The following is a 25,716-nucleotide window of genomic DNA, read 5'->3' on the forward strand; positions in this document are numbered from 1 at the left end:
ATGTGACTTCGGCTTCACGATCTATATAGTAAATAAAATCTTGTGCACAACATGTTCTCATTATTCCTGCTTTCTTGACAAATAAATCCACCAAAATATAGGGGTTGTTGCCCTTATATTAGATATATATAAAAAAATGAGAAAAAAAACAAACACTGTTATTGAGAAAAAAAGAAATGGGGATAATTCTTTGGACTTGAAGAATTAATAAACGCTGTAATACTTCCAACGATTCAGCATAAAACGCAAGATATTTCTGAACACAGTAGAGTCCTGATTATCCAAATTAATGCGACTATCTCGGATAACCGAAAAAATCGGTCAAAGCGAAGAGTATAAAAAAGGAAAGAAAAAGAGTTTAATAATGTAAATATATTTAACAAATACAAAATGTAATATATTTAACAAATACAAAACTTATACAAGTACACCACATGCAGTTCATATTATTATTAAAAGGTCTACTCAGAAACACTTAAAGAGAAATAAAGATGTTTTACTTACAGGGATGAGATTAGCCAAAACGCAAAAAAGCTGAATTTCCACGATAGTAAATTTTACGCAAGCGCAACCCTTTAATAATAAATTCCAGACAGTTTAAGGTGATAAATAATGTATTGACATACAATTGTGTACTAATCTATTATTATAAAAACGATTACATTGATACTTAACATTTAGTGAAGATAAAAATGACCAATTGAAAACATAAAGCTGGAAATTATATTTTTCCTCAGTTCACATAAGAGACAATTACTACTTGAAAAACTACCTGGTTTAGCAAATAAAAACTACTGAGAATATAAATTAATATTTCATTTCTTTTAATAAATACTGTTATGTGATTTATTGCAAATATATCAGTAATATTACTTTTTAAATTACATTGGAAAAAAAAAACTTTAACAATGGACCGAATCATTATGATCATATTATAGTCTAATCTAACTAGAGCCCTTTGAAACATTTCAATAACAGTGAAGTAGAAATATGTAGTAACTCCTTAACATACAAAAATTGCTATTTTAGTTTGAAAAATTACATGACAATCAGCAACTGTTTAGATAAATGTTGTTTATTTGATAAGAGTTTTGCATTTCATAGCATAAATAACAGCAATTATAAATAAAATTTTAATTATGAGTTAATTAACTCTTTTTCCCCAATTTTTTTTTTTTTTTTTTTTTTACTAAATCCCTTTTTAAGTGATTGCTTTTGTTTGCTATATCTTTTATGTTTGCTATATTTAGTCGTTAGTCCATCTTCAAACATCTTGTGACAAATCCTATTTTTTCTTCTTTGCAAGCACAGAATGTAAGTTTTGAATATATTCCCTTCCAGTTTCTCTGATGTTGTAACACTTACATATACTAATAATCGTCGTTAGAAAAACAGTCACCTTTACAGTAATTAATTTTTAAAAAAATTTACTTCTTACAAGAATCGCGATAGTTTATCTTAAAATTGCGTGAATATGAATAACAATTATGGATTTTGAAATCACATGAATATGAAACTAGATATATGATTTTGAAAATGAGAAAATGCAAACTGGGATATAGAATTTTTAAAACACGTAAATACAAATCACGATTCATAATTTTTAGATAGCGTAAATACGAATCATGATGCATAATTTTTGGATTGCATAAATAGGAATTATGATGCATAACTTTTAGAATGCGTGAATGCGAATCCCAATCCTTATTTTAAAATCGCGTATAAATACAAAAATCAATGTTTGATATTATAAACCGCATGAGCAAATCAACACATTGAATTTTAAACTTGCGTGAATACGAATCGCTACATAGGTTTTTAAAAAGACGTAAATACGAATCACAATATCGGATTTTTAAATCTCGCAAATAAGAATTGCAACGTACAATATTCAAATCGCGTGAATAAGAATCGCAACACGCAAATATGAAAAGCTATGTTTGATATTAAAATCGTGTGAATAAGAATCGAGATATTAGCAGATTCCAGACTTGTGACCCCTAAAAGGCTTGTCAGAAGCAGCGTCGTTTGAACTATGAAAATCGGATCTATCTGGAGGGCGGGTAAAAAAATTCGGAAAATCTTATCTGCTGCGTGTAAAAGGGGGAAAAAAAGCTAAAGTAAGTAAAAATGAGAAAGGATTGGTAGCTATGTAGTTTGAATTTTCTGCTTCTCTTTGAAAATCGGTGAATTTTCTGAAAAAGCGGAACACTTCTAAAAAAAATGAAATTTTTAGAAAATCTGAATTTTTGATAAAAAAGCTGAAATTTAAGAGATAAAAGTGAAAAAAGCGGAAATCTGCTAAAAAGCGGAAAAATCTCATCCCTGTACTTAAAAAAGTCCTTAATTGTTTTTTATTTTACATTACTTTGGGGCTATTCTGCAGCAATGTTTTGCCATTTTTTTAGGGATAACAGGAGAGCTGGTGTCCTCTTCTCATTGTTTTATATATTCAATAGCACTTTTCATAGCTTTTAGTTCATCTGTACGAGAAATTTTTGTATGTTAATTTTCCTCCTTAATGTCTTCCTCATCTTCGCTAGATTCACTTTCATTATTGACGATATTAACAATCATTTCATCGGATTAAGTTGATGGGTTTTGTTTTCTTGAGTGTTTAGAAGATAAAATTCAGATTATTTTGACGGTAGTTTTAAAAATAAAAAAATTAACTAGAACAAAAAAATTCCTTGAAATATTTGATAGCTCTGTTAAAGCGGAAACTTGGATAATCGGGACTGTACTGTGCCTTGTCTGAAAAGAAATGTTTATTTACATGACAAAAAGCATAAATTCAAAAATGCATAAAAAGAAGTAAGACTTGAAGAATATCTCATTCAATGATTAAACAAAGGGCAAAAAAATTATTTATTTACAGAAAATGAAAGTTGATGATCATCAACTAACAGTTGATAACAGTATCAAATTTTTTTGTGAATAAAATGTTGTGTGTTCAATTAAAAGAATAAATCAAACTATATGTGACAAGTTACAATCAGTCTCTTCTGGCAAAATTTCTGTCCATGGCAGCACTGCTTCGTTGTATTGTAAAGATCTTTTGTTTCACCCTGCTTTCAACACTGCCTTTACCAGCAACTTTTGCTAACATAGGCCTGAAAATACAAATTATACTTTTATATTAAACATCACATAACAAAAAAACAAGTTTACATATTAGATCTGAAAATCTAAATTTTCAGTTAGAAGCCAGTGGTCAGTAGCCATTTTTTCCTCAAATCTAATGAGTCAGTGACTAATATCAATAGGTCTTTTTCATTTAATAGGTCAATATCAATTAATAGGTCAGTATAATTAATAGGTCAATATCAATTTTCCTTTTATTCATCAATAGGTCTTTTTCATTCATTTTTAATAATTTGATTTTTTTCATTATTCTGTTATTAATAATTAAACACTTTTTGTAAACTTTGCTTTTCCGGGATTATATTTAAAAAAAAAACTTATTTTAGAAATAATCTTTGGCTATAAATTATTAATTCAACTATGAAAATAATATAAATACATGGCAAAATTTAGTCAAACATACTAACTTTAAAGGATTTTATGTAGCCCAAGGAAGTCATTTTGACTGCTTTTTCATTTGCAAAAAATGTACAAATAATAATGCATAATTTTTTTTCCTTTCCCAAGTGAAGTAATTTTTTTTAAATTTTTTATTGTTATTAGGTATATACTAAGTTTCAGTCTTTCTAGCGGTAAAAATTTTTGGAGAGGCAAAATACATTTAAGGCATACACCTTTGAAATGTATGAATTATTAACAAACTCTCATTTTTATTAATTGTTCAAATAAACTGCATCTTTAATGTTCAAAATAATTATCATAAATAAAAATAAATCGCCTTAGCAGAAAATTTAGTAACAAAGAATTCTGAAAATTATAAAATTAAATATTAAAATAATTCAAGTAAATTTTATAGAATAATTTTTAACATAACCGGCAAACTGAGAATACACACATCTTACTGTTAACTTCATTTTTTGCATATATTAAACATATCTTTAGTAACCTTTCAGGCAAATTGAAAAAGTTTTGCACACAATTATAAAATTTGTTTATCCAAAGATAATTCTATACAAAAAATAATTTCAAGTAAATATTAATTATATATTATATTTAATAATAGTCAAAAATATATACAATTGTAACATATAAAAATTTTTACATCAATTTAAACAAAGTAATTTATTATTAAGAAAAATACAAAATTTAGGCAAAATTAATTAAATAGTTCCAGAGAAAATACCTTTTTTTTAACTGTACATACAGTTTAGTGTTTTCTTTTTAAAAACTTTTTTCACAATAATATTTACTTAATTTTAAAACTTTTTTTTTGTATTTAATTCCATCATAAAAATAAAGCTGCATATTTTTATTAGCACATTTTTTTTCTATGTAAATTTTTAACATTGCAAACTTAATATTTCAGTATTTTTACTCTCACTTTCAAGTTTCGATTATGAAGGTAAAAAAATCAGTTATAACGTACTGTTATAAAAAAATTGCCGCTAGTAAAAAGAAAAACCAGTGTGAAACTTATATAAAATATCCAAAAGTTATACATGCCAATATGACCTATTTAATAATTTTTCTTAAATTTTTAAGCTCATAATGTATTTTAATATTTATATTAATTAAAGATAGAGCCGATATGTGCCATTATTTTTTAAAGTAGAATATGTCTATTCTTTCTATCGTGAGATATTTAAGGGTTTTATGTTTGAATGAATTTAAAAATACAATAGGTTTAACAATTAGGATGTTTGTATTTAATACTATAATTTGATTAAACTTTATATGAATGATTATTAAAATTGTAAAAGGAAGGTCCAAATGGAAAAAATTAAGTAATTCATTATTATTGTTACATGTTTTGAATATAATGGTGTGTAATTTAAGTTATTGAATACATGTTCTTAGAATGAAACTTTCCATTCTTGCATTTAAATTTCAGGGTTGCCACAGAAAAAAAATGAACAAAATAGTTGCTTTTAGTAGCCTAAAGCATGAAAATAGTAACTGAAAACTATGAAAATAGTTGCCTACATAAGAACAAAAATTCATCAAAAATATGACTAAAATTTTGTTAATGACTTAATTGATTAATGACTTAATACCATGATCCATTTAGTCAAGTTGGTGGCAAATATGATAATTTTAATTTTTATATAAACGTTATTGTTCTAGCACTATTTTCCTTTTTATCAATAATTGATCTAGGAAATATATATATAAATATACATTGAAAAGTGATTAGTCAATTGAAAATTCATGCATCATAATATCGCTTAAAAAATTTTTTTAATCATGCGGAATTTCGTAGCCACTGAAATAGAATCATCGAAAAGGCGATCGAGAAACGAAATAGGCTTACAATGGAATCTGTGCAGTTTGAACGAATTTAAAAGTGAAGACTCAAATTTGCAATTCAAAATTTTCAAATTTATTATTTTTTTTTAAGAAAAAAAAAGCTCTAAGTGTTCAGAAACTATTGCAGGCTGCAGATTTTCAACCCAAGTCATGCTAAAAAAAACAACGCTATGACAACAAAGGAAGTAAAGTAAAGTTTCCCAATAGTCTACATTTCCTGAAAATAGTTGCTTTTTCAGCCGTTTCAGGCAAAAAAAAGTAGCCATAGTTGCAAATAGTTGCATTTTAGTCGCCTGTGGCAACCCTGAAATTTATCAAAATGAAATTTATCAAACTTTATTGATTAATGAAGAACACATCATCTTTTAATACAACAATGGGAGTCATAAATCGCGATACAGTTAAAAACAGGCATGCAATCAAAGAAGAAAAAAATTGAAGGAATTTGATAATATTATGGAGAAACTATAGAAAAAAAAAATCACTACAAATGATTCTTTTGATATATCAGAATAAATGTAAGTAGTGAATATTGATTTATATTTTGCATTTATTTAAAGAGTTTAAAATATAATTAAAAATACATAAAATGAATTTTCATAAAATTCAACATAAAATGGTTTTAAATATAAAAGTAATTGCCAAATTTAGCAAAAAAGACTGCCATTTGGTAAAATCACTAAAATATGATTTAAGATGCTGTCAAAAAATTGATAATGTTTAACCATGAGTATAACTTCTCATTTTCTCTACTTTAAAAAGTCATTACAAAGAAATATAGAACAAAATAAAAATAAATAAACAAACTTACTTCATGAAATCAGATGAGTCTACTTTCTTCATTTTATTTTCTCTTTCCTCTTCTTCTTTGTATCGAGTTGCATTCTTCTTTCTTTGATCTTCTCTCCATTTTGCATTTTCTTGCATTTCTCTGAGTAAACGCTCTCTTTCTTTCTCATCAAGTTTTCTAAAGAAAAAAGTAATAAATAAATCTACTTATAAAATATTTCTACTATATGGTACTAATAGTATCATATGAAAAAGACAATGAAAAATAAAATGCCTTGGAAAAATTTTTGTTAAATATTAGAAAACCATACATTATTTTAAATTAACAAATTTTGAGATATAAAAAAATATTTTAACCAAAGACACCAAACATTTCTGAAATAGATCCAGACTTTTGATATAAGCCTTCAATATCTTCTGACTTTGATTTAAGCCTTCAATATCTTCTGACTTCGATATAAACCTTCAATATCTTCGAACATTGCATATTAACATTTTATCACTTATCTACATATTGATAAAAATTGAAGAGTGTTTCTGTCATCTATGAAAAAGTAAGTAATAGCATTTTATAGCAATAGATGGCCAGTTAGGTTTAATCACATTGGATATGATGTGATGTAAGTAACGGCAGAGATTGTATGGGATTGAATTAAAACAGCTGACCAACCAGTCATTCTCAACAAATTGTATTATGTGTTTATATGGGAAGAAAGCTTTTGTTTAAATAGCTAATTAATGGCACACATTAAATATCTGAAATACAACTCCCCCCCACTACTCCAAGCAATGAAGAGAGTATATCACTAGCATCAAGTAATGAAGATCACAGCATCTAGAAATATAAAATAAAATTAGAGGAGCTTCTATCAGATTAGGAAATTTGACGAAGATAGCTAAGGTAACAGTTAAATTTTCTGTGTGATTTTCGAATAAAAAATTTAGCAGAAAAAATGAAACCCTTATTAAGACATCCAATGAAAAAACCAATACTAAAAAAAAAAAAAAAAAAAAATTAAAAGTTTCTGCATGTTTTGAGAAATTTGATGGAATTTTAGAAAGCTTCAATTTGTTTATAGAAGGTTTCAAGCGTATCTCAATGTTCAAAATCATTGAACAAAACATTAAGACATCAAATGAAAAAACAGAAACTTAAAAATAAATAAAAAATAAATGAAAAAGTTTCTGCGTGTTTTGAGAAATTTAATGGAACTTTAGAAAGCTTCAATTTGTTTATAGAATGATTTCAAGCGTATCTAAATGCTTAAAATCATTGAACAAAACATTAAGACATCAAATAAAAAAACAGAAACTTTAAAAAAAAAAAAATGAAAAAGTTTCTGCGTGTTTTGAGAAATTTAATGGAACTTTAGAAAGCTTCACTTAGTTTATCGAATCATTTCAAGCGTATCTCAATGTTCAAAATCATTGAACAAAACGTCAGTGAGGGTAAACATTCAAAAGTACTAATTGCAGACTAAAATTCTATAGAATTTGCTAGAAAATTACATTTCTTCAGATATCCAGAAAGATATAAAAGTTTTAAAGAACTCAAAACAATATCAAAAAATCCTCTTAATCTTAAAATTTGAATAACTCGAAGCAGTCATATGTTTTTCAATCATAAACAACAAGGAGGAAACAATAAATAACAGAATTATGAGCATTAGCCATTTGTTGTGCCTGTGAATATTCGGAAAATATGCTCAATACTATGCTCATGTATGCTTTTGTGTCAGCTTAAAGGATTGGTCAATCCTTTATAGAAAATCCTAAAAATTGCTATAGCCTAGGAAGAATTCAGAAAAGTGCAGTTAAGATCATGCACAAGAAAACTGCTGAGGAGAAAACAAGTAAAAAAGAAACTGCACATAAACTCCACAAGTAGACATATTTATTACAATCCACAATGGAAAGTGCAGAATCACTTTGCTCAAAGAAAAACAGATCGGAAAGATTTCTGTTGGAGTTGTTTGAGTGATTGTATTAATTTGTACAAATTTATTTTGTGATAAATGCAGGTTTCATCTAAATATTTCCCACTAATGAATAAGGCTTGTTAGGTTAAGAAAAAATAATCTAGACTGGTAAGACAAAAATAAATTAAAGTTGAAGATAATTTAATGGTGAAATAAATATGTAAAAACTGGAAAAAAGAATTTACAGAATCATTGTACAGTGCAACATTCATTGCTTCAAATAAATGTTATGGAATTCCCTCATAAATGTTATGGAAATTGATTCTTCGTCAAATGGTTGAAAATTTAATATTTTGTAGTTCAAAACATTCTAATAAAAAATTCTCCTTGCAACAAAGCCCTTTTTAAGAAACAAACATTCCAATATATAAATAAAGCTTTATTTTTTTTAAAAAAATGCCTTAAATCTATAACTTATTTTTATAAAGTTGAAAAGCTGCATTAAATCAAAAAAACATAATTTTAAAGATGGTAAATGACTGCAATATAATCAACAAAGAAAATCAATATTGAAAATTTTAATTTTAGTAAAGATAGAAATTCATCTTTAAAACTAATTACTTTTTGGGAGCTGAACCTGAAGATTCCAGCTGATTAGATTTGTTATGATAATCTCTACTCTTCTGAGAATCATCTCGCTGATAGCGATCAGAGTCTCTGTGATGATGATACTCTTGAGAACTAGAATATTCACTACGACTTTTACTTCTTTTGTCATCATCTCTGTAATTGCTTACGGGGTAAGCTTGCTTATCATTTGAAGTATTGTGTGTTCTATGGCTTGGTTCTCTTCTATTATATGAAGATGAATATTGTCTACTATCGCCTTCCTCATCATCATACTTAGATGCTTTGTAATCAGGAGATCTGCCATGATACTGAAAAAATATATAAATTAATAGCTTTCTATAATAAGATTAAATAATTTTAGAAAACTCTGTTAAAATTTTAAACTAAAAATTCTAACTAACAAGAGTAAGATTAAACACTCCTATGTTTTACACTCCTATTGTTTAGGTAAATTTAATAACTATATTTATTTTTAAATTTAGGTTAATGTAAACCATAATAAATTTAATTCAACTTCTTTTGGAGAGTAAGACATTTTGTACAAATTATTAAATTTCCCAACCACAGAAGCCTATATAATTACAAAAATTGGCATGTTATATAATTGTAACACCATAATTAGAACCTAATACAGAAATAGAATAAACGTATTGAAAAATCTGAAATTTTCTAAGAATCTGAAACTATTTCATAATTCAATATCTAAAAATAGATTAATGACATCTTACATACATTTGAATCCTTTGCGCAAATGCTATGTATCTCATTTTAGAAAGCATCGATTCAAAAATAAATACATATTATTAAAATAAACAATTTTCTTTATTAAAAAAACTACTTATATAGACTTAATATGACACTTATTTTTTTAACTCTCGGTTCATATGATAGCACAATTTAAGATTATAAAAATAGTGATTTTAAAAAAATTAATTACAACTTAAAAAAGCAATGAAGTAAACTACAAATATTAAAATTAAAAATCATTTGAAAAATAATTTCTTTAAAGAAATAAAAAATAAAGACTATTACAAGCAATAAATAAACATTATAATAAGAAAAAAAAATTGAAAATATAAGTTTAAAAAATTAAGGCAAAAATATTTAAATAAAAGTATAAATTTTATTAAAATAAACTAACAATACATTTGCACCCACAAAAATACCATATATTAAATAAATAAATAAATAGGAAACCCAAAACAATTAGAATTCTAAGTAAAAGGAAGGCATTTAAAAATCAAAACATTTACTTTTTTTAAAAAAGTATATATTTGTTTCTAACAACAACAATGTTTAGTTTTGCATCAACTTAGTTAAAAAAAAACTCACCTTATAATCAGAAAACTTTTTTGGCTCTTTATTTTTGTTTCTTTTTTGAATAACCTCATCATCAGAGTCATTATATTGATGTTTCTTTCTTTTTAGAACAACCTCCTCTTCAGAGTCATTATACTGATGTTTCCTTCTTTTTTGAACAACCTCCTCTTCAGAGTCATTATACTGATGTTTCCTTCTTTTTTGAACAACCTCCTCCTCAGAGTCATTATACTGGTGTTTCCTTCGTTTTTGAACAACCTCATGCTCAGAATCAATATACTGATGTTTCTTTTTTTTTTGAACAACCTCATCATCAGAGTCATTATATTGATGCTTCCTTCTTTTTAGAACAACCTCCTCTTCAGAGTCATTATATTGATGCTTCTTTCTCTTTTGAACAACCTCATCATCAGAGCCATCATCCTGGTGCTTCTTCTTTTTACTCTTTTTGCTTTTCTTGCTTTTTGTTTTAAGAGATGCTTGTAACTAAACAAAACATTTCAGAATTAGTCCCATGAAATTGCATAGGATAAACATTATTATAAATTTAATTAATAATAAAACCCATAATGTAACATAATAAAATTGAAAAATAAAAATGCAAGAAGAATTCGTAAACATAAACAGGAATTTATTCATAGAAAGAAAATAAGGTCATTTGTAGGAAGAGTTAATGAGGACGCAATTAAAATAGTTTATAATTAAACTGAAATATACAACATTATAAACATACAATTTTGTCTTAAAGTGATGTATAAATATCAAAGTTTTATAGAAATTTTGATTATTTCCCCCTTTGCTTTTTACAAATGCTTACAAATAAATCACAATTGATAACTTAAAAAAATTAATGTTATCGATTTTTGTCTATACATTCAACCAGAAGAATATTATTATGCATACAGATATAATATTATATACAGAATATTTTATGCCATAGTGATTGTATGGCGGATGCTGAGCCTCTTGGAGCATGTCCGGCAGTTTTTTGTGATAATTACGGCAGATTACAATAGAAAAATTAGTCCTTACAAATTTACAGACTTGTGTTTTCTTTTGCATTTAATTATTAATAAAAGTTGGCATATATTCTAACTTGTTATATGCTGTTTTATAAGTGTTCTTGCTGAGTATTTCAATTCAGCGAATGATACATATCAAGAGCTAGGGTTAAAATTTTAATACAATATTGAACAAGTAAAGTTGAACATTGAAAAAAAAAAAAAAAGAATAAGATAAAAATCATGAAAAAAAATGAAAAATGTATTTGAACAAAAATTAAGAACATTTTGTGCATAATAAAATTATTAAACGTAGGTATTTTCGTTTAAATATTGTGCTATATGGGAATGAAAAATACCAAATTTTAGCTAGCTTTTTAAATTTTAAACAATGAGGATCTCAATGTTTAAAACAATGACAGATGAACAGGTCGTAAAATAAAGTACTTGAAAAGATGTTTAAATTATTGTTGAACAATAGAATGCAACAAGCAACAAGACTTTAACAAGTATTAAATAATTGCTAAAACTATTAATGAATGTAAATATGAGGGAAGAAGACAGCGAAATTGGTCATAGAAGTATCAGTTTAATTGGAAACAACTCATAACTTTGTAAAAACTAATCAGTGAATGTTGCTTGACTAAAAACGTCATACGCTTCAATAATATACAAAAATGAAACGACAGTCGACATGTTTCAAGCACATCAAAAATAGGCACTCATTTTTCAAGATTTGACAGGCGTGAATGTAAGAAAACAAAGATGATTTGAAATAAACGTAAAGTTACCAACAAAGAGTGGAAGAAAAAAAAGATGAGGAAAAAAAATTAGAAAAGCCGCAGAAGCCAAGAGAGAAGAAGGGTGAAAAATAGAACAAGAAAAAAAAAACAGGGGTTGAGAGACAAATCAGGGGAAAATGGGGAGGTGGAAAGGAACTCAGGTTGTTAACACGGGAATCAGCATTCAAATGAATAAACCAGGAGTCTAGGGCAGTGTTCCCCAACCCCAGGTCAGCGGACCGGTCCGTGGATCAAATGGCACTGGGCTGTCCATTTCATTGAAACTGAATTTAAATTTCTAGGTTTCTACCCCAAATTAAAAATATCTGAGTTCCACTCAAATTTTATTTACTATATAAAAAAGGGGCCCCTGAAGGTATTGACATAAATTTTTTAATGTTTGTAATGTATCATTGTCTCCGATTACCCTCAGATGGAACCGTCTCATTGCAAAGAAACAAGCTCAGGGTTCTCATTGATTTAACGTTCTAGTAAGTTAAAATGTTAAATCACTTTATATTTATTTTTTGGTGTAATTGTATTTTATTTTGAAGGCATGCTTAAATACAATTAAATTAAAAATAATAAATCAAAATAATCTAAAATATAAACAATCAACGCCCCCATTCCCAGCGGGCCGCGGTAAAATTATTAAACGTTGACAGGTCCGCGGTGATAAAAAGGTTGGGGAACACTGGTCTACGGTATCAAGATGAGCTGATGTGGTTGGGTGGAAATGATTTAATAATTTATGATCTAATCAGCAACAGTGGGGAAAAAATTATCCTAATTTGACATCAATCTTCATCAATCTATGAATTTTAAGTTAATTTTGATAAGTTATATAGATTTTGAAGAGTACATGATTCAAAATTTTTGACAAAGTGGTTATTTTTCAAAATCCTCAACAATATATCAAAAATTCAGAAGTAATTTAAAATATTTTAGAAAAAATTTAAAAATAGCAGATTTTAGGAAGAATTTTATACCTGATAATTATACTAATTTGCAGTAATTAAATTCATCGGAAAAACTTTTAAAATCGGTCACTTTCTGCTTTAACAAGCATACAAGATTAAAATAAAAATTTGAGTAGATTAAGTTGAATTACTTTTAAAAAATCATATAATTTTTTAAGGTAAAACTTGAAATAAAAAAAGATTTACCAGCTGTTGCAATTGTTTCATTTTCACCGGATTGCTTAATAGATTTTTCTTTTGCTCTTTTTCTTTTTTCCTGTAAAGAAACACAATATTACAAAATTTGATTGGCTACATGATAAAAAAATTTTTTTAACTAAGCTCCTTAATCAGAGTTGCCACTCAAATCTAGAAAAAAAATTCAGTGTGTTTTCCCTGTACATATTATACCCAATATATTAAGAGGAAACAACAATTACAGGTGCTCTCATGTGAGCTATATAGGGCTAATTATATTTATTAGTTTTAATTGCAGGAAAAACAACCGAACATACTTAAATAATGCTATAGTAATGAAATAGTTTAGTATAGCTAAAATATCATGGTTAAATATCCCATAGATTACGCTTTGAGTGGTCACCATTTTTTAAAAGACAAAAATAAGAAACAAAATTCCCTGTATTTTTCCAGTTTGTAAAGAAAAAGTCAAAATTCCCTGCATTTTCCCTTTTAATTTAGTTGATTTTTAAGTTCCTTATATTTTCCAGGTTTTCCCTGTGGAGTGGCAACCCTGTTAATTGCTTAGTTTATGATTGAATGCATATGAATTTTTTAATTATTACGAAATTTAATTGCACTTATAATAATAAGTAGAACACAATTAAATGCAATTTAAGTGTTTAGGATCAAAATTATACCTTTTAAAGGCCTTGAATGAAAAATAAGTCCTCTTCATTTTAATCATATTAGATTTAATCATATTAAATTTAAGGAAGTGAGAACACCGTAATGCAGTTTTATTGACATAAAACACTAAAAGAAATTTCAAAACATTAAAGAAGCTTATTAATAGTTAATACTTAATTAGCAAAAGTATTGAAATAAAAATGTCATTAGCCTCACATTATATTGAACAAAGGATCTTCTCTGATTTTAGTAGCCAAATCAACCGTAGCTGTCCCTGAAAGATTTTGAGAGCTGAACATGGAAGAGCCAACATCATTATCTGAAAAAAATAATAACTCTTAAAAAAATTTAAAAAAACAACAAATATATAAAAAATATCTAAAACACTATTAAAAGGAGCATATGTAATACAATGAAATAAAATTCACAAATTATTTTTTGTCCATTTATACACAATTTTCTATGCTTTTAGTCTCATATTCCCCCCCCCCCCACCTAATTACATTTTTAATAGCTTCAAAACAAAATTATAATAAGCTTTAAGAATAACAAAATAAAGGTCCAACAATGCTTCTCTGAATCCTGAGTGGGGGAAACAATGACATATATACCAGGGAACAATGAAACTCATACTTGAATCATGAAACATTACAAATCATTTTCATTAAACATAGAGTATTTTATTTTAATATAGATTTATATGAACATATTTCATTAATCTGCCACTCAAAAATGCAATATGAATAATGGAATTTTAAAAAAAAAATATGTTTCAATAATTGTATTTTGTCTGTGTGTGCTTCCTTGTAACCTACACTAAAGCTACTGAATAAAAATTACTTTCAAATTGCTGACATTTATCATTTTAATTTTGGTTTTGACTGCATGAAGACAAAAATATAAAGATTATATTGCATGCAAAAATAGAAAGGAAAAAATATTAAAACAGATAATTGTAACTATGTATTGTTACAAAAATTGTAACACAATAATTGTAATTGTATTATAATTTGTATATTTGTATTACTGCATAAATTTGTATAAATTGTATCATAATAATTGTATTGTGCAATACAATAATTGTAACAATAATAACAACGAAGGGGAAAAATCAAAATTACCCTTCACTAAATTTATTTTAAGAAATTAGAATGTTGTAGTGAAATTGAAGAGGTTAACAATTCTAGTTTAATATATTATTTAAGGAAATACATTAAACTTTAGTATTTCACACAAATTTTGCATTTAACTTAGCAAAGCAAACTATTCACATAACAGGCTTTTATTAAGTCATCTTTTCCACACATCTTGTACAGAATTAAAATATGCATATTGTTTTTTATATATAGATATGTGTATGTGTAATATAAAATGCTTCAAACAGGTCTTTTTATATTAATTCATAGCTTAAAATGAATGCCTCTTATTAATTTTTTAACAAAGAAAATCATTCTTCTCCAAACATTCCAGGAAATAAATAGTCATTAAGAAAATCCTTTCAAGTTCTATGGCATCGTCTTTTTGAACAATATCAAGACCCTTAAATATTCCCTTTTAAATGATATTCAATTATGTAAAAAAAAACATCTTGCAACCAATTTCCTTTCAAAGTCTCTATTCTTGAAGAGGGATACACCAAAAATATGTCGCTTTCATAATGTAATTAATTGCTTATGTAATAATAATGTAATAATTGCTAATAATACTAAAGTAATTGCTTAATGAAAAGTGGCCCTAATGGTTTAACCTCAACACCCTTATTGGGAAAACTGTTTATCAAAGAATTTGCAATAAGATACTGAATAAAAATTAGAAAATTAAACTGACTCAATAAAGTAAATTAAAATCTTACTGCTAAATAGGGACTTTTCTTCATAAATATTAGCAATAAATTTATTAACGTGTTTTATTTAATTTCTACATTTGCTTATTAAATTAATTTCATTGTATTTTTAATAAAATCTAAATTCATAATTTTATTTTTGATAAATATATAGAAAATATGTCTGACTATTTTTACAAAAATAAAATTCATTTTTAGTCCTGATCTATAATTTCCTGATTTTTTTTATTATTATGAGTCAAAAGAATAGAAAAATATTTTCTAAAAACAATTTCTGCATAGAGTCACATTTAGAAATAACAGGTTTATACTTGTGCACAAAATATATTTGACTAAATAATAAATTTAATAACTAAAAAAAGAAATAATAATAACTAACAAAAAGAAACAATTAAAATTAAGGTACTCAAAACTTTTTGTTGAGCTACTTTTTTGTTGAAATAGTTGTGACAGTCTTTTAGATTACATCCTATATTATTTTGTGGATTAAGTACGTAAATTCATTGAAAAAGAGGTAGTTTAATTCAGTGAAGTGTTAGATTTTGTAACTCAAAATAAATCTGTACAAATTAATAAGCTTATTTAAAAACATCCCTAGAACTATAACATTTGTACTTTTATGAGAGAGAAAAAATCTTAACTCTAGATCAAAAGTTTTTCCTGCATTTAACTTTTTATTTTGTGTGCTGTACAAAATAATGAATTGTGTAATAAATTTATAAGTATTTAGATAGTTTAAAATGAAATATTTATCCCATCTCAGAATCATTGAGATGCTACTATGTGGCCACCCCTCGTCCTCACTGAAAGCCAACTTGTGATTGCCATGCAGCACTTTATAGCTTTCTTTTAATTTACAAAGTGCTGAATGTTCAGTGTGTGAATTATTTTTTGTAACTTGGAATTGCTCGCTAATAATGCAACCAAGTTTAATTTATCTTAATATGAAAATAACATTCACTAGTGTGCAAATTTGTATGCTAATTCGAAAATATCAAATCAAACATGGAAAAATTTCATACCAGCCTCTTCGGGTGCTTTCCCACTTTCGATTTGTTGTAGAGTTTCAAATGTCTTGTCGATCTTTCGGCCTAACAAATACTCTTCTCGATTAACCATGGCAGCAGGACCCTGATACATCCAATCAAGTTTTTCCTCTTTTTTTCTAATGGAAATATCAAGCATGAGAACACACAATTCAAAAAATAAAGTTTTTAAAAAAAATGTGGAACTAGAAATTCATGATTTTTATGTTATACATCTCTTTGAAAATCTAAGATGCAAGAAAAACATTTATTAGAAAATTTGTACTGTTCTGAAATAAACTTTATTTTTTATTTTGTGAAATTTTAGATAAAATATACGGATAATACTTGATTAAATGGAAGGAATTAAACAAAGTCAATTTTCATCAATTTTCTGATTAACTCTACATTTTACAATAGAGTTAAATGACAATAGAATCTTTGGCAGTAATGGCTACATATTTTCATAGTTTTTAAAATCTAAATTATCTAATATGACTTCATAGCTTATCGCAAATTTAGAATGATGTATTTTAGTAATAGTGTTTTATTTTGACACATTTGATTAGCAAAGATTCCATCACAAACCCACATAGCTTGCCAATTGTTTTTTAGGCAGCTATTGCCACAGGTTCAAATTTTTGTGAGTTATTACCATAGATTTTTCTGGTTTTTAAAATCTTTATTTCTTTAAGGCTACATTATTTTGTAAGGAAAAATTTTAACCATGCACTAGAAAAATCATTTTGTTACACATTCGATTATTAATGATTTATCCTTAAAATCATGTGGTTTTACAAATAAAATTTTGGTTAGTTATTTTCCTGGATTTTTGCATTGTTTTTAAAATCTTGATTTTTTAATGATAAATTATTTAGTACAAAAAATTTTAAATGGCTCATCTAAAGAATCACTTTTTGATACATTTGATTTGCAACAATTTTATTGACCCTCTGGTTTTGTTTATCAACCGCTATTGCTTCAGATACTTCAATAGCAATTTACAACAGCTATTGCTACAGATTTTCACATAGATTTAAAATTTAGATTTTTCGCTTTTGATCTAATACTACTATGATTCATGAATATCAAATCAAAGTTTTGAAGAATTGTTTTAAGATACACTCTAATCGTAATGCTTTTATCCCAAATTTGTGATTTTTTTTTTTAAAATGCAAGAGTTTTGCACATTCTGAAACTGAGTCCATCATTTTTTCGGCGGCAGTAATCTTTTCATGTGAGACAAGAGAAAAAAATATGATATTATTTTCATGCTGTAATGCAAGAATCCGAATTTAGTTTCTGTGATATCCACATTTCTTGATCATATAACAGTGGAAATCAGGAAAAAATAAACAAACAAAAATTGAAAGTAAGATAAAAAATTATAGAAAAGTGGAAAAGCAGAGGGTTCTCATCCTTAAAATATGAATAGAATAATAAATAAATTTACAATTGAAAAAAAAAAATAAGGTAATGGAAAAAGTTCAAAAGGTTTAAGGTCAAAATATTTTTTATTATTGAGAATATGTGACAGATCTGAAACAAACTTATCATAAAAAATTTTTAAGTACCATAATTTTGAAGAAGTAAATGTATTTTTATGAAATTTTGTAGACACAAATAGCCTAAAATTAATAACTTTTGACTAACCCCATGACAAAATACTAAAATATTTTTCTCAGGAAGCACATGTAAATCAAGTTGAGAACATATTGTTGCAAATTATTATACATATATTGATCTATACAACACCAAGTTATGCCTTGTTTTAATAAGGAAAGTAAAACAGGCATAAAATATAAATAGTTTTTGTTCCTAACACATTTTAAAGACATGAATGAAATTTGTTAAGTAATTGGATTAAAAATGCATACACTTATATTGATAACAATTCGAAGACAAGTAAAAAAACACACAGTTTTGAAATTTTAAAAGTAATTATACAGCTCTTTAAATTTAAAATGTTAAAACATAAGATTCTGAAAACGGAAGACAATTAAATCAAGCTAAAAAATAAAAATAAATTATTATTAATTAATAATATTTTCACATACTTGACAACACCTTGATCCTCAGCATATAGCTGAATCTCTTCCCGAGCTCTTTCTGCTGCCAACTCTTTTTGAAGTTGTTCAATTTTTTGTTTTTCAGCTTCATGTTTCTGTTCAGCTTTCCAGACACGTTCAATGTTTCTCAAAGTAGAAGGATGCCAGGACTTTTTCAAATTCTAGAACAAATGAAATCATTCACATTTATAATAAGTTTTCACAATCCAAAATTTAAATTGTTTTTAAAATCTGATAATTATATCACTTTTCTCAGATATTATAATAAAAAGATATATTAGAATAGAAATTTAATTAATTATAATTAATCTAAAAATATCTTAAAATAATCTCAAATCTTCCAATTAATTTTCTATAGCATATAAAACCATTTTACAGCTTTAAAAAACTTGGAAGCAATTGACTTTTAAACTCTAAACAATATTTAAGGTACTTATTCTAATCTTATGACCCATTTTACCACGTTTATATAAACTTGTCTTCGTATATGTCTGTCCGGGTGGAATTTTTTAATCGATTTTAAACTAACTTCCCGACTAGCTACAAATTTCAAATTTGGCACATAGTTCAGAATTGGATGACAATGCATGAAAATGAAGAGAAAAAAGACATACAAAGTAAAATAAAATTAAAATTTAAAAAAAAAATAAAAAAATTTCGAGATTTTCTTTTGTTGTTGATTCCGTTATTTCAAATTAGTATTACATGTCAGGTGAAAAGACTTTTATTGTCAGAGTATTTTCATTGGCTGAAAAATCACGTGGTAGGATCCAGTTTTTCCTCATTCATTTCCAGATTGTTTTGGTTGTCATCAGCATAAAACTAATGAAAGTCGTAAAGGTATTGTTTTTCTATAAAGATTTTTGTATCCCTAATTTAAAATGACAGTTCTATTATTTTAGTAGTGGTCTTGTAGTAGTCTTGACTAAGAAAAATAATCTAAATAAAAATATATATTTTTAAAAACCACATTTTTTTGTAGTGAAGAATAATAATTGAAAAGTAATAATCTTTAAAAAATATAAAATAAAAATTTTAAAAAATTATAATTTAAAATAAAAAAATTCAAAATAAAAATAATATTCTTAAAAACCACGTTTTTGTAGTAGAGAATAATAATTAAAAAAAAAATTGAAAAACGAAAAACGTGGGGCGCATGAAATACATAACAGTACATATGCACATACATATACACATTTTCTTACACATGCACAGCCAAATATTACATCCATATACATATGCATATACACAAACATATTCCACATCCACATTCAGATACAATTACAATTACAATTACAGATATACATACACATATTCTCAAGAGCACACATACACACACTAATATAACATTACTGTTATGTATTTCATGCGCCCCACGTTTTTCGTTTTTCAAATTTCTTTATAATTATTATTCTCCACTACAAAAACGTGGTTTTTAAAAATATTATTTTTTATTTTAAATTTTTCTCTTTAAAAATCATAGTACTAGACTTAAAGATAAAAACTAAAAATAATTTCGTATCCAATTCATTGAGTGCAGTTATTGCATTCATTGTTGCAGTAGTTTCTTACAAAATCTAATATTATGGTTAAATCATAACAGAAACTTCCCATCTTTAAAATAAATAATTACAGATCCTCCAGTTCATAAACAATGTTTCAAATCATTATATATATATTCTAAAATTAAATGAGAATTTCAGGCATGTATTGGAATATTATAAGTTTTATTCTTACCAAATTTATTCTTAAACAGCTAATTAAATAGTTTGTTCTACGAAAAAAAGCTGAGAAGAATATTAAGTAGCAAATATTTAAAAGCACCTTTTATTTAAATAGCTTTTATTTATATACATATACTATTTAATATACTGATGCTTTGTACACATTTATTTATACATATACACACATAAATAAAACAACTGAAAATTCTATTTGGAAGTTATATTAATTTATCAATGCACAAGAATTTTTTTCTTTAAAAAAAGCAATACCAAAGCTAATTTTATCTATTTTACCATTAATTATGAAGATTAGATCCTACTCTGTTAGTTAACAAATAAATTTCTATAAAATGGAATTGTTCAAAGATTAAAATTTACATAAAAAAGACAAGGCATAATAAAGAGATTGTACAAAATATATTTCAAAAAAAAAAAAAAAAAAGGCAGAGTAAAAAAACATACCAAATCTCCACCTCCCATTGTTGTCTGTAATAATTAACCCGATGATAACATCAATGAACCACTTTGCTCTATAAAAAAAGTAATGATAATTTTTATTAACAGGATAAATGAAAGTAAAATTGTATGAAAGTAAATATGAAAAATTAAACTTTTTTCATCAAAATGAGGCTTTAATTCAAAGCATAGTTGATGTCATGTGCAAGAATGAGCACTTTTAGAAGATACCAAGAGCTTACCACAAACCAAAAAATAAAGCATTCAATACTAAGCAGCAAAAAAAAAGTTATAAAAATTTCATTCAGAAAATTTACTTTAGTATATATCAATTTAAGTATAAGTTGGAAATATGGAATTATGTTTATCAACAGTGTTCTGTTTATCATGAAGTAACAGTAATAAAAACTCAGTAGTAAATTCGCTTTTTAATAGTAAATCTCATTATAATATTAATATATTTTACAATAATTAATTAAAAAATAAACAGTTATTTTTTAATTTATTGTAAAATATTTTTATCTCTTCATTCATCTATACTAAATTATGGGAGTATATAATGTTTTGTTTTACAATATGATGGTCAGTTATGAACATCATATTGATTATAATTAAATTTATAAATCAATATGTTCATTTTACAATATATTTATTTTTGATGTTCTTTGCAAACAGCCAGCATAATTTCACAATATGTAGAGATAATTCCCAGAAGGTATAAATTAGCTTTACTCTTTATGCTTATCGAAGTGAGGGTTTAGGATACTTATCAAACACAGCACTCAGCATATCACTTAAAATATAAAAAATAACTGTTTATTTTAGGCAATTTTCAAACCCAAAATAGTGATTGATGATTTCAATAGCTTTATAAAAGGTTTATTACTATATGCTTAGGTAAAATGAGTTTGAAATGAGATGAGTTTCAAATAATTCTTTGCCCATTTTCTAATTAGTCCAAATATTGATAGTGATAAGCCTAAAAAATCTTGTGCAAAACTCTGAAGATTTTTCAAATTATCACGACTCATTGCGGAAAAAAATGCCAGAGACATCCACAAAGATTTGGATATTTCGATGAGCCTAAGACATATAGAACAAAGAAAGCAATATTAAAATTTTAAAATTTTTCATTTAAATAGTGTGCAGAGTAAATAAACAACAAAATATTTTAAAAAGAAATTATTTCTACCCTTTAGCACTTCAGTTGCAGACCTCCTTAAATGCTCTAAAATAAAAGCTTCTTCAGACCAGTGTTTAGACTTAATTAGATGAGACCAATCATAATCAATCAACCCTGAAAGAAAAAAATCAAACTTTAATAAAATAATAAAGTAAAAAAAAGCACTTTTACGCACATTTACAAATGCATTTAAAATTAGAAAGAATGGATATTAACAGTCACTAGTAAAAAAAATTAAATATTAATTGTTGTACATATTTAAAAAGGATTAAATTATATTACTTCTCGAAAAATAATATTTACAGTAATATATTTAATTCATGATAATTATTATACATGCAATTTTATTTTGAGATAACTCTATCAGTTACCTGTTACTTTTAGTTGTTTCCACAGTTTCAAATTTTATAGTTTCTTCGAAACTAAATTGCATAAAAAATAAATAAAGAAGAACTTGATACAACTATGCATACAAAAGTTTTGGAAGAAAACCTTTCCATTTTGCTCAGGAAAATTATTTAAACTTTTAACCAAAAAAGTGAAAGATATTAAAAATTGTATGAATTTATCTTTAAGTCCATTAATCAAATAATAAAAATACTGAATCATGAATACTTAAAAAAAAGCAGTGTGCTTAATTTTTGGTAAAATTTTAACTTTTCAAAAATTCTACATTCCTTGTATACAAAGGGGAATATAATTCTAATTGATTTGATATGTTCTCCTCCTCTTTTATGGTTTTTAACTTTTATGCTTCTTTGAAATTTTATGACACGTTCAAAAATTTCAATTTTTTTTTTTCTTTTTTGATGAAAATGATTTGTTCAAAATATAAAAATTGGTATGAACACTAGATTATAGTAAACATTACAATACTTTCCAGTGTTGCCAATTATTAAGAGCGCTTTCTTTTTAAAAAATGAAGAATCTATTTTTTGAGATATTTTGTGAATTATGAAACTTTTCATTAAGTAATTTTTATCATAGACAATTTTTTGTCACATGTAGTAATTCATTCAATGCTCTTCAGCTCATTCAAAAAATTAATTATAAGCAATCATTTTACTTTATTTTTATGTGACACTATTTTCCAGTGATGATACTGATTGTACTACTTCCTTACGAAATAAAAGCTTTTCTTTTCTATAAATGTTTCAACTTCATGGAATATTTGGTAAATTATCCATATCACCATCGTTAAAACTCTTCTTTAAGTCATTTTTATCATGGGACATTTTTTTGTCACATGTAGTAATTCATTCAAAGCTTTTCAGCTCATTCAAAAATTATCACCTTCACTGATACTATTCCCATTATTTTTTATTGTTGATATTTTTCTAAATGATAATGTAGCTAATCACTTATGACTATTTTCCAAAAAAAATTAGCAACACTGATTATAGTACTACTGCTCTAAGAAATAAGAATTTTTCAACTTTTAGAAATATTCAATAAAGTATCAATATCACCATAAAGATACATAGTTAATTTCAATCGCTGTTGGTCCCATTATAATATAGTCATTTATTCATAATTCTTCAATACATCCAAAAAACTAATTATAAGCTGTCATTGCACTGTATTTTTACATGCAAATATTGTTCAACAGTGACAATGCTTACAGTAGAATTTTTGAATGAAATATGAAAATTTTCTACACAATTTTTCAACTATAAATATTCTATATCACAATCATTGATACTTTTTTCTTTTATTTTTATTATTGATTTTTTCATATATATGATACAATGTCATGATTTTTTATCATGATTCTTTAGGTATTTCTAGAAATGAAGAGTAAATTAATGATGTTTACATATTAATTTACAATAATATTTGTGTGCATAAATTGTTTTTCATCATAAAAATTTACAAAAATATCACATTAACTTTTATGCACACAATTAATTTCACACTTCATGATTGCAGTTAAAATCTGTAAAAGTTTTTATTGTTATTACAAATGAGTCGTTATTTTCCAAATCTATATCCTTGTTTGCCAACGTTTAGATATCATGGATACATGACATCCACAATACATTATGCAAGCTAATGGTAAAAGAGGTAACAATCCGCCAAATAATATTCTTCTCATAAATAAGATTCCAATATCCCAATTTGAAAGAAAAAATGTACAAGACAAGCACATCAAGAGAAAATGAGGCGTAGACAGAAATGCTTTAATTTGCATACAAAACTTTGACCCTCTGATAAAACTTCGCTCGAATAGGCGGTTAAGAATCCGTTCGGTCGATACGAGGAAGAAATTCATAACACACCATGTACTGACAGCCTTATCCATGCCATGCCAAAGACATACAAAGAAAAAACAAACACAAAGAGCCAGCAATTTTCTTATGGTGGTATACCTCCCCTGCAATAGAGGATAATACAAGTATTTCAAAATCCATAGGTAAAGTCCACGGTCAAAATACCTCCACAAAAAAGATGATGTGTGAATAGCGCTGATGCATTTAGGAGGAGGTGGAAAATTAAATCCTTCTAAACTGGCAACACTTCCGGCAAAACCATAAATAACATAATATTTTAAATAAAACATCATGGGCAGGGCGTATCCAAATCCGCAAAATGCCCAACCGTTGAAACTCGAAACGACATCAGGATAAAATTGAATTGCGGATGAATAAAAAAAGTGCATTAAAAATTCATAGACAAAGTACCAGAAAGCAATATATAACAGTCGGCGTAAGCTGTAGCCGAAGTTTTTAGAGGATGCTCTTAAATACATTTCACCGTAAAATAACTCATATGATAAAATTGGGCCAGTAAATATCGTAGGGAAGTATAAACAGTAGGATATCACATTAGGCATTTCTTTAAAACTTGATTTTAAATATGCTCCAGAATTAATGCTATCAATAGAAAAGCTTAAACATTTGGCAAGAAGCCAAGCTAGTCCCACATCAAATAAGAATGATTGAGTTTCTTCTTTAATAAATGATTCTTTTAACTTCAAAAAATGGGTATTATGTAACAGCGGTAAAGTGCATAATGTCAATATATAGCAGATACTTCTTTTCCCGGTTTTATGAGCTAGATACATAAGAAAAGTATATAATATATACAAAACTGTACCAGGTAATCCAATCATAGCAGGTAAACATATCATTGAATAAATAGTATAAAAAATTGGTAAAGCTCGTATATTTATTTTGGATACTGCTTGGGAGAGAAAAACTTGAACTGCTAGAATGAGCCAATATTTTTTTAGTGCTAGCGTCAAAACGTTCCATTCTAAGTCAGAATTATCCTTCATACGCTGTAAGATTGGCCAACCCGTAGCGAAATCATCGGGGCTTATACTGTATAAATTCTCTTTGCAAGCCTGATTAAATTGTACAAGTGCGTAAAATATAGAAAGCACCCACACTTTCCAGTAAAAAAATTGTTCTAGATTCATTATTAAACAAGTAAGAGAAATGAATATTAAAAATTAAAATCAAACTTTCACAAAGAAATTAAATTCAGTGTAAGTCATGAACAAAAAAAAATGTGCAATTTAAAATGGTGATTTAGAGAACAATTTAATAATAAAACGAAAATACAACGCGAATATAACATAAAAACAGTCAAATTGACGCTACCGTTGACGAACTTTTGACTTGCCTTGTTTACAAACCTCTGGACCGGAAATGAAAGATCTTCGTGAAATCTTTTCAGTTCTTCCCGATTTCTCGTCACTTGACATTTTATTTTGTCCTCTGAGTTAGCCGAGAGATAAGCAATTTCCAATCTCT

The 25,716-nt window shown here is 26.4% G+C and overlaps 2 protein-coding genes across 4 annotated transcripts; both read right to left on the reverse strand.

Annotated features, from left to right (window-relative positions):
• Positions 1-2,844: 2,844 nt before the first annotated feature.
• LOC107440063 (uncharacterized) lies at positions 2,845-25,716 on the reverse strand. Of its 3 annotated transcripts, none has more exons than XM_087157062.1 (11): positions 25,586-25,716; positions 21,968-22,072; positions 20,782-20,849; positions 18,584-18,756; positions 16,524-16,666; positions 13,875-13,977; positions 12,999-13,068; positions 10,062-10,535; positions 8,721-9,037; positions 6,203-6,358; positions 2,845-3,113 (listed from the first exon to the last, which is right to left on the reverse strand). In XM_087157062.1, the coding sequence occupies exons 3-11, from the start codon at positions 20,797-20,799 to the stop codon at positions 2,996-2,998; spliced, it is 1,572 nt and encodes a 523-aa protein (XP_087013188.1). In that variant the 5' UTR covers positions 20,800-20,849; positions 21,968-22,072; positions 25,586-25,716; the 3' UTR covers positions 2,845-2,995. The 3 variants fall into 3 exon arrangements, with proteins under 3 accessions (XP_087013188.1, XP_087013186.1, XP_087013187.1); XM_087157060.1 differs by having other exon boundaries at positions 25,564-25,633; XM_087157061.1 differs by having other exon boundaries at positions 22,330-25,588.
• On the reverse strand, positions 23,789-25,379 carry rasp (protein-cysteine N-palmitoyltransferase Rasp). The gene has a single exon (XM_016052844.5). The coding sequence runs from the start codon at positions 25,377-25,379 to the stop codon at positions 23,943-23,945; it is 1,437 nt and encodes a 478-aa protein (XP_015908330.3). The 3' UTR covers positions 23,789-23,942.

This window comes from Parasteatoda tepidariorum, chromosome 2, assembly GCF_982258835.1.
Source record: "Parasteatoda tepidariorum strain Cologne lab strain chromosome 2, Ptep-v5.0, whole genome shotgun sequence".
Classification (NCBI taxonomy): domain Eukaryota; kingdom Metazoa; phylum Arthropoda; class Arachnida; order Araneae; family Theridiidae; genus Parasteatoda; species Parasteatoda tepidariorum.

Coding starts and splice junctions, on each gene's coding strand:
- rasp (XM_016052844.5), bottom strand. CDS start 25,379: ATGAATCTAGAACAATTTTTTTACTGGAAAGTGTGGGTGCTTTCTATA.
- LOC107440063 (XM_087157062.1), bottom strand. Junction 13,069..13,874: donor GATCCTTTGTTCAATATAAT/GTGAGGCTAATG, acceptor GTTTCTTTACAG/GAAAAAAGAAAAAGAGCAAA. Junction 9,038..10,061: donor AAAAGTTTTCTGATTATAAG/GTGAGTTTTTTT, acceptor ATATTTTTTCAG/TATCATGGCAGATCTCCTGA.